Source organism: Dermacentor variabilis, unplaced genomic scaffold, assembly GCF_050947875.1.
Source record: "Dermacentor variabilis isolate Ectoservices unplaced genomic scaffold, ASM5094787v1 scaffold_13, whole genome shotgun sequence".
NCBI lineage: Eukaryota > Metazoa > Arthropoda > Arachnida > Ixodida > Ixodidae > Dermacentor > Dermacentor variabilis.
The window spans coordinates 33,417,120-33,433,742 of NW_027460291.1; the positions used below are offsets into that span (position 1 = coordinate 33,417,120).

A 16,623-nucleotide genomic window follows, 5' to 3' on the forward strand; every position below is an offset into this window, starting at 1 on the left:
TTTCAGATGTTCTGATACATTGACTCTATGGGGTACGTGGTGGTGCCGCGAAGCCGTCCAAATTATCGGGCATCCGGAAAGTCGGTCGTGGACTGTACACTGGCAACTCCTCCAGCCAACGACAGGGCGTCAAAGACGATTCATTACGATTCCTGCCTGTTACTCGAGCCAGCATTACCGCGACTTTCGGCCCTTTCAATAAAATTACAGCTAATTTTCCCTGATAGAGGCACAAATTCCCTGAGTTTTTCCAGACTACTCAAAATCCCTGAGAATTCCCGGTTTTCCCGGTTGGTAGACACCCTGGTTAATAATTTAACCTTACAATTCTGCAACAGAAGCTGATACCACAATTATGTGAACTGCACCTACTGGCATGCCTAAAGCAGAACGAAATGTGTTGGGCATGACTCAAACATAAACTGATAATCTGTGAACAAGACTTTTGCAAGCTGGCATAGAAGCACTCGTGTAAACTGTAAAGTAATCATTGGATTCATTGTAAGGTTTGTAACGGCGCAACACAAGACACGGACAAAAGGAAGGTAAAAATGACAACACGGCGCTGACTCTCAGCTTATATTTTATTGAAGACGCATCTAACACACACACACACACGTGTGTGTGCGTGTGTGTGTACATGCGTGCTGCATGTGTACGTGCGTGCGTGTGTGTGCCAGTTCAAAACCACAACATGCGCAAGACTGAGATACATAAAGGAAACTGGCGAACTGAAGCATAATCAGGAGTGACAAAGGTAACGAAGTTCCTTGTCATGAAGAGCGATAGACTGTTTGCTGATACATGCCTTTTCCTAATCTTTATATTGTAAGCCTCAGGGATTTCTCTTGTCAATTGGCTGGCGTGTTCATAAATGACATTAGTTTTTTTTTTTTAATAGGGGCGACAACCGCACGACTAGCAATGCTCCGAGAGATGAAGTGGTGCAACCCCTTGAAGAGATAGCTCATGCTCCCTAAGTCGAACATTCACACAGCACTTTGTTAATTTCTCTCTAACTCTCTAACACAAGATAATGGAATGGCATACACAACCTGCTTAACACGAGTGATGTGACCGTTTACATGGCTCAAAGTGCAATTTCCCTTTACTTGCTTATCCTTCAGCACATTGTGCACTACAGGGCTTATGCAACTTATCTTGTGTTTCACAGAAAAAACAAACATCGATGCCGTACCTTGAACCAACATTCTTAAGCCCATGCGCCAACTTGCGTACATACGGTTCTACTGAGTTTCTCCTTTTTTTTCCTCTAATTCAGTTTTACCACCTTGGTCATTTATGCTCTTGATGCCACGAACTATACTTTCACACACAGATGAAATGATCACTTCAGGGTAACCAGCATCCAGTAAACAATTGACTTGATCAGAAACAGCCTTGGACATATGAAAACATGACTTAAGTGCAGCGTTTAGGACAGTCTTCATGATATCCCTCTTCACTGATTATGCTTCAGTTCATCACAGTTGCCTTGATTATCTCTGTGTCTCGCGCATGTCAAGGTTTTGTACTGGCACATTATATTATATATATATATATATATATATATATATATATATATATATATATATATATATATATATATATATATATATATATATATATATATATATATATATATATGTTGGACGCATCTTCAATAAAACATCAGTTGAGAGTCAGCGCCGTGTTGTCATTTTTACCTTCCTTTTGTCCGTGTGTTGTGTTGTGCTGTTACGACCCCTACAATGAATACTAAGAAACTGGCCCAACTTATTGTGTAATACATCGGATTTGTCCAGTTAGGATTATGTTTCTGTTGCAGTTCACAGTATTAAGCACTCTATACTTAGTTGTAAGCTCAGCAGGTTATATTTTCTTAATTTACATAGTTTCATCATTTTTTATAAACACATTTGACTAAATAGTTGTAAACTTAACGCTTAATCTTTAAAAATTTAGATAAATTCATCATGTTCCTAAATATATTCGAAGACCTAAATAAAAAAATTTGCCATCAACAATCACTACAGGTTAACTTTCTGCTATAAATGTCAACAAATTTCACTCGAATTGTTTCAGCAGTTGCCTTAAGAAAGCACTTCCACGTTTCACTAGTACCTGACAGGAAAATAATGGCTCCACACTAGAACTTCCTCTATAAAGCCCGGTAACTCTGCCCTCCCACTAAATATCTAAAATGAATATGAATTCCAATGGGGTGCAAAAGCAATGGTACTACAGCACTCTTCACCTCCCCTTTCCAATGAGGTGTGGCTTCAAGGAATACTCACGATTATAGATGTTGACAGGCTCCTCGACCACCTGCCAGTCACAGTGGCCATTGGGCAAGACACGCAGCAGATATGAGCCATGTTCACCAAGGTACTTACGGTAACTGCAGTTCAAAAGTTATGGACAATCTCTTACAAGGAACAGGAAAGACACCTCAAGGGGCAAATAAATGTGAAGAGAAACAAAAGACAAACACTAGAGGCCCCTGGATGTAATGAGAGAGAGCGACTGATACCAGAGAAGACGAAAGCCTACTGACTGCACTGTAACTGTGTAGCGCACGGCTGACACCTGAACATCAATAAGCAGCATGGGGAAGGGTGGAGAAGGAACAAAAAGATATGATGCAGTGGCTACGGATGCTCTTTGACACCAGATGCAAATACCCAAGCATTAGTGAGCATTGCTCTAATTCCTGTACCAAATGATGGCCCACGCTTTCCCGAGTGTATCGCTACTGTGGAGACTAACTGAAACCCTATTTAAAGGTGCTTATTAACAACTTGGCCAACAGGAATGCTACAGGGACACAAATTACTTGTAGTAACGCTAAAATATGGCAACCTGGATACACAAATGTTTTTGAGTGTAACTTGGTTTTTAAATCATCAGAAGCCAACAAACAAAGACACCAAAGAAAGCGTAGGGGAAATTACTTGTACATATTGATTGAATTAAAGAAATCATAAATTAATTGCAATAAAAGTGGAGGAAAAAATAACTTGCCGCAGGTGGGGAACGATCTCACGCCTTCGCATGCATCGCATGTGAAATGCGAAGACGTGGGATCGTTGCCCACCGGCGGCAAGTTGGTTTTTTCCTCCACTTTCGTTGCCATTTATTTATCAGTTCTTTAATTCAATTAATAAGTACACGTAATTTCCCCTATGTCTTCCTTTGTTGGCTTCTCATGATATGATTAATAAAGAAATCGGGCCCCTGGGTTAACCCCCTTTTCTTCTAGGTTTTTAAATTGTGGTTTAACTGCATCATCAAGAGGCTCTGGAAAGAGCCACGTTAAATTCCTTGCTCATATCTTTTCTTTTTGTCTTCTTTTGAAAGCATATCCACCTTGCATGGCTTAAGAATGCGTGTAAGATGAAAAAATTAGAAAAATTCTAAATGCAGGATGTCAAACCAAGAGGACACATACGTGCAGTTGGGCAAGGGGTTGTCATCAAAGTGCCTTCGCAGCTGCACCTCCGTCTCGTAGATGCTGCCCAAGACCACGCTGAAATTGTGCCGACTCTGATGGTGCGCACGGCGGACTAGCTGGAGCGTGCACTGCACATGCAAGAATTGTGCAAAAGCATGAATAACCCGCAAGTTACCTCGCTGTAATCAGCATGTCAGTATTGCAAATTGCTCTAAAGGCCCATTTGCAGCCCTGTATGCTTATGCTCTTAATTATGTAACTCTTATTGCCTTTTCATAATCAAGGCTCTCCTTGTTCACCTGACACCTCACCTGTTGCCCTTCCTTTCGACCCCCACTTCAACTCTTGACCAATTGATCTGATTCCTTACTGGCCATCTCTGTTTTGGTACACGAGTGGCTCTTTAAACTGCTTCAACAAAGTACTGAACTTTTAATCTTGGGATCAATTTTACAGAACTTGGACTCTGTTTTCATCATATCATTCTCTTGTTTCAGTGCACACGAATTTCAACAGAAAATGCTTCACAGCTAGGTCACGAGCAATTAAAAGAGAAAAAAACTATAATGCTATAGAAAAATATCCATAATGCAGTTAACCCCATCTTCAAATATTGAGGATTGCAGGCAAGTAGAAAAAAGAAAGACAAAAGCCAGGCATGACAGTTCAACAGTACAGGGTGCGTCAGGTATTTGAGAACACACATTTCGTTACCCCCATCCTCTAGGTACATAATAGCTGCAAATACTTTTTTTGCTGCAGGTAACCATGGCAGAGCTTCAGCTAACACAGCAAATGAAGAGGCATGCAGTTATGTCCTTGGTTGCAGGACACCCTGATTCAGAGATCGCAACATTCTTGAAGGTTGCCCGATCATTCGCGTTCAATGTTCGGAAAGAACCGGAGGCTGTCAGACGTGTGGGTCATGAGGACCTTCGCTATAAGTCTTATGCTATGTGGAGAGGACAGTTCTAGCCTGAGAAAACCAAGGAGAATCGCATGACCAGAGCTAAGCATCTCCTGACCAAACTGAAACACCCAGAGGAGCCTGGAATGTTGTAGTTTTTCTCCGATTAAAAAAGCTTCATCCAGGATCAAAAGCTGAACCACAAAAATGATCCATGGCTGTGCAAAGGCCCCGAGGATGTTCCAACTATCATGCGCACAAAATTTCCAGCATCAGCGATGGTACTGGGTGCCATGAGCAGTGAAGGAGACGTGATGCCTCCACATTTTTTTATCCAAGGTACCAGAGTTAACGCTGTTGCTTACACTGAGGTAGTGAACACGGTTGTGTAGCCCTGGATTGCTGCTGTAGCATGTGAGAGGCTGTATGTTTTCCAGCAAGACTCTACAAAGCCCATACCACGCAAGAATGGATGGTCGAAAACCTCCACGACCATGTTACTCCAAACATGTGGCCTCCCAGCTACCCAGATCTCAACCCAATGAACTACTACGTATGGGGCGTAGTTGAGAAGAAGTCCAGTAGGCACCCGCACAAAAACCTTGAGGCTCTCAGGGGAGCTATTGATACACTTGCGAATGTTTCGAAGACACATCTCATCACAGCCTGCAGTTAGTTTCGACAGCGTGTGGAGTCTGTGATTGCTGCTCTGGGCGGTTTTATTGAATGATGACATTCATTGCATGCATGGCCACCTGTACACAATGTGAAATAGTCATAAATTATTCGTATTCAGTATCTGTACCTGTTTGCATGTGGGCATAACTTTGTTCTCAAATACCTGCCACACCCAGTATCTACCTTCTTTGGCAAGACATAGAGAAAAGAAAATATCCCAACTATCACGACAGAAAAAGAACAAACTCACAGGTCCTCATCCTTCACTTCCGCGGCCGTAATGCAACAATACTATCAGATTTCAATCCCATCAGTTGATAATGACTATCTATTGACATCCACAGGACCTCTATTCATGGTGGTCTGCGAGTTGTAACATGATCTACTGCTGCCGTGTATGAGTGCGATGTCGCATATCATCAACTGAATGTTTAAAAACACAAGAAGATGACTGCTTTTTGTTCCTTACTCTTAAATATGACAGACAAGTATACCACAAAGTGGCGTGGTATACATGGGCCCTATAACGTAAAACTATTCCAATATGTTTCTATTCCAATTTCCTGACGTCAAATTTACGTAACCACCGACACAAGCACCGGGCGGTCACCCGCAGGGTTGTCTGAACAGACCAATCAAACGCACTCCTCGTTCATAGGAGGTCACTTTTGTTTGCTTGAAAAACGAATAACATTGCCTACACTGAGCGGCTTGTCGTATCTAATTGGCTGACAAGAGGCGAGGAGAACGCTCAAGTGGAGAGGGATTCACAGGGCCAGAGCCAGTGCACTGACAATCGATAACCAGATGAAGAGGGTGGTGCCGGCGTCTGCGATTGGTCGGCTTTCCCATACTTAGCTTGTGGTGGCTGGTCGAAAATCGCGGCGGCATGCAACGGAAGCTTAAGAATGACGCTAAAACTGACCCTCAGCAAAGAATAGTTGGCAGAATGAGGTAGTAAACGTGCCGAAAGTGCTTGAAAACGTTACACGGTCATGCAAGAAGTTTTATTATACGCAAATACACCCATGCTCTCCGGCAGGTGCGAGTAGCCAGCGTCTCAGCGATCGGCGGCAGCCATCTTTTATTCCTTTCGGAACGGGGCAGCCTGCGACTATTCCGAAAAAAAAATCAGTTTTGTTCGGCATATTAATGCATCTTTATCGCGTACACGTCACTTTGTGGCGGTGAGTTTGTGCGGTTTCGTGACATCGCGTGACAGGCAGGTGAAGTGGCTGCAGCCCGAAAACTTTTTACCAATAGCCGAGGGCTAATAGCGAAAAGGGGTCGAATCAGAAATAACTGTTTTACTCACTCCTACTGGCCGCCATCTTCTCACACGTCTAGGATACTCTGTCCCACCCCTTGAGTCTGAAACCCGTCCAACGATCTTGTCGTCAGCGATACGCCAAGCCCTAAGTATTCATCCATTGCCACGTAATATGCACCTCGAGCGTGACTAAGGGGGGCGCAAAGCCCGTGTACGATACATTGGCCGCATGCTTGCAAACATCCCCGAAACACATACTTTATACACGGACACATCACGCACTCAAGAGGGCTATACCTCGGTAGTTTTGGATGGCACCGAATCCCTGAGAGACTCTGCTGCAATGCGCGGAACAAATGCCGCTCACGGAGAAATTCTCGGTGTTGCTCTTGCAATTCGATACGCCATCCGTGTTCCTGAGGAAGTGTATATATTGACGGACTCGCAACAGGCATGCCGGGCGTTCCTATCAGGACATGGCATCCCTAGAGCGGCGCGCCAAATCCTCAAACAGATCCCGCAATATACACCAACCACAGCTCCCCGCATCCACTTACTCTGGACCCCTGGTCATACCTCGCTGCTGGGTAACGAACGCGCACATACGGTTGCCAGAGAAATTTCCCTCCGGGCGACTCGGCGTGGTGAGGCGACTAGATCAGAGTGGGGGGATCCCTTGCTCCGTTACAAAGACACACTCCGTCATTATACACGCATTCGTCGCATCCACGACGCACCACCGCCGTCCTTGTCGCGGGAGGAAGCAGTGGCATTACGCCAGTTACAAACTGCAACTTTTCCAAATCTTGTCTCTCTCAATAAATTCTACCCACACTGTTATGTAGATCGTTGCCCTGGCTGTGGCAGCTCGCCCACAATCTTCCACGTCACGATTGAGTGCACTGCAAACCTCTTTCCTCCCTTGCTAACTCTCCTTTACCCCCTACGCAACAAAGAGCTGTGGGACGATGCCCTCCGCGACGGACCTCCCGAGGTCCTCCAGCTGTGATACAACGGGCTCGAAACATCGCCGGAATCATCTTAGGGACCCTGGACTGAGGGTTCCTCCCACACTGCTCTCGCCATTCGAATATTATTAATAAAGATGTTTTACTCTCACTCTAGCGTTCTGACAGCGAGTGTCCGCGGTCATCGAGTGAGATGTGTTCATGTTTGCCCATGAACGCGTGACACCATGCTTAATTTAGATAGCAAGTGGATGTTTACAAGTTTATACAGTGGATACAACTATTCTTACTTCGTACAGCTGTCTACTCATTTGCTATCGCAATCGATGCTTCGCTTTTCGGGCAAAACTGCGACTCTTCTATCGTTAGCAGAAATTAAAAAAAAATTGGAGGACGCTTAAGCTTCGCCTTCAAGAGTGGAACGCGACAGCGTTCCCATAGACCCGCCAAGGGGTGTAAGACAATGCGCTACGGCGCAGGGATCACTTACGAGGCGCCCCGCATCGGACATTGCGGCCACCTATCACACGGAGAGCGTCGAGCAACGCAGCGTTCGGCGCGGCAACGAAACGTGCGCCTGAGCAAACGGAACGAACCAAAGAACTCGGTGTCTCGGAGGGGGAAACTATCTACGCCAGCCAAACGTCGTGATTGGCACGGGCAGAGAGATAGATAGATAGTGATCTAAAGAAAGGAACGGCGCTTGATTCTGCAACCCGCGTGGGAGCACGGCGAAGCGTCGTCAGGGGAGAGGGAGTCGGAGCCGCGACGCGCCTGGCACCGGTCCGCGCACAGCCCCAATGCGCGCATGGCGCGCCACCTGTCGGGGCAGCGCCGTACATTGAGAGGAGGAGGTCTTCTGTGTTTGCCGCAAGATGGCTCTGCGTGTGCGGTAAGCGCAGAAGAAATGTAGCGGAAACTTACTTCGCTACTCGTGTAAATGCGACTTCTGTAAGTTACATGCTCATAATTACCGATATACACCGCAGTATAACTTTCTACGGCACGTTTTTAAGGCAACATTCACTAGGCAACCGCGTTCACTAGAAGCGCGTTTGTACCGCTTTCAAGCGTCGAACTCGTGGCTGAGTGGTAGCGTCTCCGTCTCACACTCCGGAGACCCTAGTTCGATTCCCACCCAGCCCATCTTGAAAGTTGCTTTTTATTTATGAAGTGCCTGCCGTGATTTATCGCTCACGGCCAACGCCGCGGACGCCGACGACACCGGCTTTTCTGCGACACGAGCTCCTTAACGCTATCGCGTTAAAAAGTCAGTTTCGCCCTACAGGCGAAGCATTAATTGTGATGGAAAATTATTACACATCTATACAAAGTAAGGTTAGTCGTTTTATCAGCGGCATAAACTGCTGTAATTATTCGCTTACTAGCTAAATTAACAACAATGGTGTCACGCGCGCACAAGCAAACTTGAACACGTCTCACTCAATGACCGCGGACACTCACTGTCAGAACGCTGGGGTGATGAAGAGCGGCAGCAGCAGCGAGCGAACGGGTTGTGTGCGCGCTATCGAGGTACCGGGTTTTTCGCGTGATCGAGTGGTCGGGCACCGTGTGAAAAGGACGGAGCACCAACGCAAGCGACAGCAGGCCGACCGCGAGTCGACCGACTCCGAAGTTGTCGCATCTGCGCGGGCCGCTGCGCAAACTACGCAGTAGCTATTAGAGTAAAAGCCATTCCGCTTCCCTCCGACGTTGCCTTCCCACTTTCCTCCCTTGTGTGCACGATTCGGCTCACCGTTGTACGCGTTCGCCCGCACATATACGTCATACGGCGCGCGCGGACGATGTTATCACCTTTGGACTTCACATGGAACATCGCGGCAGAAATGTGCCTGGAGTGTCCATTATCACTGCTATCGCAATTCTATATGAATTGCACCGATACGCTTGCGCGTGATCCACGTTCACCAAGTGAAACGTCATTATTTTTAAATCGCTTACCGAACGAACAGGCACGTGCGTCTTATACATGCATGAATGCTTTGTTTAGCGCAAAACAACAGACACAAGAAAGACGACACCCCCCACCCCCCAGGACAAGGCGCTACTCTCAACTGACATTTTATTGCATCACTCCTTTATAGACAGCTGAAACTAGAGGAACATACGCAGTGAGCACCATGCGGTGGAGCCACCAACATCCGATCCCAAGAGCGCACTCATGCGACAGAATCCAAAAAACAAAATTCAGCGCTGTACAAGGTTACGGAAGGCACACTAATGCACTGTGACCCCAATGACTAAATGAAGAATGCTTCCGATAACTCTCTGGCGCTGGTGTCACGGCTCTTTTTCAAAATCGTGGTATCACGAAACATGGGTTTGCACTTGCATATATTACAACTGCCCTACATACACTTTGCCACATGACAAAGGAATCTTATAAACCACACCAAAGCTGCAATTTACAAACTTCGCGTGGTTCTTTTCACAATCTGGTTTTTTACTTGTTTTAGAAATACGGCTGCACAACATTGACAGTTTCTGAGGAGCGGAAAGCACTACCGGAATCTGGTATCTAGTGGCGACATTCTTTAGATTGTGAGCCACTCTGTGGCAATAGAGTGTTTTAGTTGAGCGTCTTTACGTACGCTCCGCTCCGAGCTGCCCCGCTAAGCCACAACGGAGCGGCGAGCGATTTTCACGTTTTCGTTTAGCGTAGCGGAGCGGACCTGTCTAGACCTTTCTAGAGTTACTGTATATGCTACCGTAGGTAGCATAGCACATACAGTAACTCTAGACCTTTCGTAGTTGCAGCGCCCCCTGGCCAAATTCAGAGTAACGAAAGAAAATAAATACACCTATTGATCACTCTTATACAGCAAAACGTATATATGTATACATATCTTATCTCTCCATGAAGTATCTAGACGTGCGCTTGTAATGCGTTACCAGGTTCATTTTATCCAATGGAAAATAAAGTACCGCGCGGAGTAAGGAAACTCAGGAGAGGCCCTGACATCACTCTTTGTGAAGCTAAAGTGAAGCCGGAAGTTGGCGTTGCTCATGGCGTTGCTCCGCCTATCGGGCCAGCTCTCCTCCCTTGTTTACATTTCTCGCGAAACCACGCCGCGCTGCGCGCAACCGTGCTGCTCGGACCCGCACTCTCCGCAGCAATAACAAACAATCGTTAGCAGGTTAGCATGATTCCGCCAAAGAGGGCAAAATTTCCCGCGGATATTTCTTCGTCCGTTGCCAGTGCCATGGCGCGGTACATTGCATACAGCGTTGCATGCGCGTTCATTTCACGAACCTTAGTTCCTCCTGTCCCACCTGGCCACAGCAACATCCGGGAGTGCACGGTCCAGATAACGCAGCGCAATAAAACACGGAGACCAACGCAAACCTGCCCGCACGGCGCCTTTGCCACGGTACGAAACCTACCGAGTGTCAGGATTGGGGCTCAATCCCATCGCTCGTGATCCGTTGTCAGGGTTGGAGTCGGGCATGAATTAGAAGGTAGCTGGCCCATGCCGTCGTCTAACTTATCCACGCTGAGAACACTGATAAAGGGAAGGACTGCTTCTCATCGAGAACGAGGAATATGGGTTTATTTACAGTATTTATATCAGTCTACCATGACTGTTTGAAAAAGTACATCAGTCTAACATGACTGCTTCAGAGAGAGTGCCCTGAGCAGCCGCACAACAGCGGTTTTTAAACACTCGGTCCTCTCCCGATACAAGGTGATGCGAACATTCGTTTCGTCATCGCAAACTAGCCGCCTCTCTGCGGCACGGTTTACACACACACACGCACACACGCATGCAAACAGGTGCGAAGGTCCGGAGCCGACGTCAGAAGGGCCCCATAAACCTCGGAGCCGTTCCGGGTAGCGCGTTGTCTTGCATCTTGACCGGTGCTGGGGAAGCAGCGCAAAACGTCGTTCCCGCGGCAACTCGCGCACCCGTAGCAGATCAGGTCCGCGTTGGGGAGTTTGGGAACAATAGTTGGCCCACCGAACTCATTCCGTCACAACGGCGATGAGGCTAGAGGTTCGGCGGCGGTTTCAGCACAAAGCCTGCTTCACCGAACGCATCCTAGCTGAAGCGACGGAGAGTGGGGGATGCGCGTCTTGTTCCCCGACACAAAGTCGATTTAGTCACGCTGCGGCTAGAGGTTGGCGGCGATGCTCCCGAGATGTTGCTTCCCCAGTCGCAACTGGGTGGCGAACTTGCACTGCAGCTGGCCGTTCTTAACAGCGCCTCCATGGCCCGAAAAATCTCGACTGTCTAGCGCAGATAACCGCTGGGCAGGAAGAGAACGGCTGGTGGCCAGGGGGTGATGTCTTGGGTCGCAGTAACCACTTGTGCAATGATGTCATCGCCCCAAAACATCCAACAAGGACAGGCAACTGCAAAATGAACCCCACAACACGGCTCTGCGCCGAGATTACGTACCTTGGCTCTCACTTTAGACCCGCTATGCTTCAAAAAAAAAAAAAAATAAAATAAAACATCAGTGCAGAAACAAAAAAATGCTGTATTTCGCTATGCCAATTTCTGAAGCACTTTAGTGCTGACAAATTCAGCAATCATCGACAGAATCCTGCTAAATGAGAGGGGATCTTCTTGGCTTAATAAAATTAACACTAGTAACCCTAAAATTTAGGCGGGACCCTCAAACGCAGAATTCAAATTAGCCTGTTCAAACCCTCCGCATTGCAATGCAACTTTCCCTACTTATATCTAACGGAGAAGTTGTACTCTTGGAGAGTGAGGCTCCATCGGAGCAAGCGGCCGTTTTTGTGTGACATTTGATTGAGCCACGTCAGAGGACAGTGGTCGGTCTCGAAGATGAACTTCGCTCTCTACAAGTAAACGACAACTTCTGGGCGGCCACCCACCGTGGTTGCTCAGTGGCTATGGTGTTGGGCTGCTGAGCACGAGGTCGCGGGATCGAATCCCGGCCTCGGCGGCCGCATTTCGATGGGGGCGAAATGCGAAAACACCCGTGTACTTAGATTTAGGTGCACGTTAAAGAACCCCAGGTGGTCGAAATTTCCGGAGTCCTCCACTACGGCGTGCCTCAGAATCAGAAAGTGGTTTTGACACGTTAAACCCTATAATTTAATTTTTTTTTTTCTGGGCGGCCCAAACTAAACAAGCGCATTCCTTCTCTGAAGCGCAGTAGGCTTCCTGTCTTACATTTAGTTTACGGCTGGCATAGAGGATAGGATGCTCCTCGTTATCGTCGCCGACCTGACTGAGTACCACGCCCATACCTCTGTCGCTTGCGTCGCATTGAACTATGAATTCCTTTGTGTAGTCTGGCGAGCGAAGCACAGGACGAGAAACCAATAGCGTTTAAAAACTTTACAAAGCGTTCTCTTTGTTCTTATCCCAGTGTACGCTACTCGGTGCTCCCTTTCGGGGGGCGTCCGATAATAGACTTGCTATTTGCGAGTAATTCGGAATGTACCGTTGATAATACCCCACAAGTCCCAAAAATGAACGAAGGTCTGTTTTCGTGCGCGACTGAGTAAATTCTCCAATAGTAGCTATTTTCAGCTCGGCCGGCCGTCTCATGCCTTGGATGACAAGATGGCCCAGATAAGTAACCTGCGAAAAACCAAACCTACACTTTTCCGCTTTCATCGTTAAACCGGCTTCCCTTAACCGTGAGAACACCTGTTTGAGGTGCGATACGTGTTATTCCCAGCTGTCCGAAAAAATTGCTACATCATCAAGATAGGGCAAGGCGAACTCCTGCAAGTCTTTTAGGACAATATCCATTAACTTAGAGAAGCTAAACGGCGCGTTCTTCAGCCCGAAGCTGAGTGCGAGAGGGCGAAAAGTGCCTACAGGTCAGAGGAATGCGGCATAGCGGCTGGCACTTTCTGAAAGGGGAACTTGCCAGTACCCCCGCACGAGATCTATAGTTGAAATGTATTTAGCAGCGCTAACTCTTTCAAATCGTTCCTCAATGTTGGGTATCGGGTACAACTGATCCCTAGTGAGGGCATTTAACTTCCTGTAGTCAACACACGGACGAGGGTCCTTGTTAGGGGTTTCTACCAGTATTAGCGGTGACGTGTAGTCACTCTCAGCGGGCCCGATAACTCCCAACTCTAGCATGCGCTGTATCCCTGCCTCCATAATCTCTCTCTGTCTTGGAGACACCCTGTAAGGCTTTGATCTTACTGGTTCGGTTGATGTCAGCTGCATTACATGCGTTATTAGTTCCGTTCTATGTGACCGATCGCTGATTCTGTCGAGATATTCCCCTAACACCACTTTTAGCTCATCTAGCTGCTCAGGTCTTAGAGCGTGCGAGCTTACCGAGTGTTCTACTACTTCTTCTAGGCCGATTTCAGAGTTCGAGGTCCCCCTATACTTCTTAAACTTGGTACTAGAGCCATCCTGCTCTTTGATGGTATAGTTAAGGACTCCGCTTCGCTCTACATACGGCTTCATCAAACTACAGTGATATATCTTCACTTCTTTCCTGCGACCGGGCATTTTCAGAGCATAGTTAGCATCTGAAAGTTTATGCAACACTTTAACTGGCCCGTCCCAGTGAACTTCAAGCTTGTTCTTTCTTGAAGGTTTGAGGATCATTACCTGGTCTCCGGCGTTAAACGTATGAAGCCTCGCATTCATGTTGTAATAGAATTTGGCGTTCTTTTGAGCTACTCCCATGTTCTTTCCGACTAGTTCTTGGGCTGCGCTTAGCCGTTCCAACAAATTTAGCACGTATTCAACCACTGTTGGACTCTCCCCTCTTTCCTCCCACATCTCTTAACATTCTCAGTGGAGAACGGAGTGTCCTCCCATACACTAGTTCTGCTGGCGAGAACCCTGTCGCTTCATGTGTGACCGTTCGCAAAGCAAACAAAGTTGCCGGCAGACAGTTCTCCCAGTCCTCCTTCTGCTCGTAACAGAGCGCACGCGGAACTCGCTTAAGCACTGAATGCCACCTCTCTACACTGTTTGACTGAGGGTGATAGACGGAACTGTATATCAACTTTACCCCGCACTTTTGCAAGAATGTGGAAGTCAGTGCGCTGGTGAATACTGACCCCTGATCCGCCTGAATTTCGGCTGGAAACCCAACTCCTGCAAACACTGTCAAAAGCGCGTCTACTACTTCGGTGGAGCTGAGCTCTTTCAGAGGGATTGCTTCTGGAAACTTGGTAGCCGGACACAGCATGGTAAACAAGTACCTGTAGCCCGATTTTGTTTTTGGATGAGGCCCTACCGTGTCTATTACAAGTCGTCTGAAAGGCTCTGTTATTAAGGGCAGTACCTTCAGTGGAGCTTTCCATGTCTCTCCTGGTTTACCAGAACGCTGGCAGGCGTCGCATGACCTTACAAAGTTTTCTACATCTTTGAAACAGCCAGGCCAGTAGTATTCCATAAGCAATCTTTCCTTTGATTTGTTTATGCCTAGGTGGCCGGACCACCCATTTCCATGACAGAGACTCAAAAGGCCCTCCCTGTACTTAGTAGGTACTGATAGTAGGTACTGACTAACTGATCTAAAATCTTACCCTTTCTATCTCTGTAGTGACGATACAACAATCCTCCTCTCTCATGTATCGTCACGTTGCGCCTAGCAATGCCTTCTTTAGCTGTGTGATGTAATTTACCTAAGCTCTCATCATTCTTTTGCTCGGCTGCCAGTGACTCTCTATCCACACGTAAGAGCTGATCAAAGTTCCTTGAGGCCGGTGATAATAACGACCCTGCCTCGCTTGTGAGTGCGTCAGCTTGCTCTTCCTGCAGGCTAGAACTTTGACACTCTAGTACTACGCTCTTATTGAGCTGGTCAGCTGGCAGGCTCTCCTCAACTGTTCTTTTGTCCCTCGGGCCTAGCTCGGATTCGGGTATTGAAGTTATCCCCTTTTCTGCTTCCGCTGGAGGAGCTTGTGCATTTTCAGCCGAAAGCGACGCGATCTTACGAGCTTGGCCTCGGGTCAATGCCTGTACTATGCCCTCTCCCAGTTTGAGCCCTTTGTCACGCAGTAACTGATTCGAACGATTCGAAAAGATGTAAGGGTACTGCAGTGACAAAAATTTGGAAACTGCAGCCTCAGTCTCTAGCTCCCCGAATGGTCCACTGATTTTGACTTTCGCCATGGGCAGACACACGCTGCGTTCTTCTACAACCTGTTTTATCCATGCTACTTCTCCGGTGAAGTCATCTACCGTCACGTAAGACGGATGGACAATGTCCATCGTGGCGGCACTGTCTCTTAGCACTCGGCATGGTTTGCCATTAACTTGCAGGTCGTGAAGATATGGACTTAAAAGTTCCATATTCTCGTCTTTTTACTCCACGTAGGAGAAAACTACGCTAGGCTTCCCGCAGTGTACAGCTATATGTCTAAGTTTGTGGCATTTGTAACAGCGAATTGGTCTAAAAGATTCGAATTTTCTTTTCTGTTCTTTTTGTGCGGTTTCTCCGTTAAGTTTCTCCTCGCTCTTTTCTGCGGGCTTTTCCGCCATGTCTACAGGCTCCGATCGTCTAGTCTGCGAACCCCTTTTGAACGGAAATGGTTTCCGCGGTCCATTTCGACCGTCCAAGTTTCCGTCCTCGGCGTTCAACTTTCTACGGGTTGCGTACTCTTCGGCTAATTCAGCCGCCCTTTCCACAGTGTTTAATTCCCTCTGTCTTGCACCCACAGTTTCACAGCTTGGGGGATGGTTTTGTAAAACTGCTCTAGACACATGCATTCGATGATCATGTCTCTGCTGTCGTACGCTTCCGCGCTTTTAAGCCACTCGACTAGTTTGGCCTTTAAGCTATATGCAAACTCCGGATATCCCTCGCTATCTTTCTTGCCTGTGCTCCTAAACCTTTGCCGAAAAGCTTCGGCTGAAAGGCGGTATTTCTTTAAGAGACTAGCCTTAACTTTTGCACAATCATATGCATCCTGTGCACTCAGTCTGGCGATTACTTCCGCCGCCTCACACGGCAACATAGACAGCAACCGCTGTGGCCATGTACTCGGGCCGAAGTTCATCTTCTCGCAAGTCCTTTCAAAATTGCTTAGGAACAAGCCTATGTCGGTCCCGACCTCAAATGGCTTTAATAGCCTGTCCATGCGGTATGATTCTGCCTCACTTGATCGTCCCAGAGCGCCTTCACTTCCTTGAGACAAATCCAAACGTTTGCTTTCAAGTTCCAGTTGCATTTTTCTTAACTCGCGATCTTTATCGCGTTCCTCTCTCTCCCGTTCTTCTCTTTCCCGTTCTTCTCTCTCTCTTTCCCGTTTCTCCCTCTTTTTGAGAAGTTCCAATCCCATTTCAATTTCTTCCTCACTGGACTGATTGGAAATTAGCTCCAATAATTCCGACTTTACCATTTCCTTGCGTACATC

The 16,623-nt window shown here is 47.2% G+C and overlaps 1 protein-coding gene across 2 annotated transcripts in view; it reads right to left on the bottom strand.

The window, feature by feature from the left end:
• Positions 1-16,623, bottom strand: part of Hgsnat (Heparan-alpha-glucosaminide N-acetyltransferase) — a 286,768-nt gene that overhangs the window by 154,505 nt on the left and 115,640 nt on the right. For both annotated transcript variants that reach the window (XM_075677553.1, XM_075677554.1), the window contains exons 2-3: positions 3,452-3,582; positions 2,298-2,401 (exon numbers count right to left, since the gene is read on the bottom strand). In XM_075677553.1, the coding sequence (XP_075533668.1) occupies positions 2,298-2,401; positions 3,452-3,582 (235 nt within the window). The remainder of the gene's footprint in view (positions 1-2,297; positions 2,402-3,451; positions 3,583-16,623) is intronic.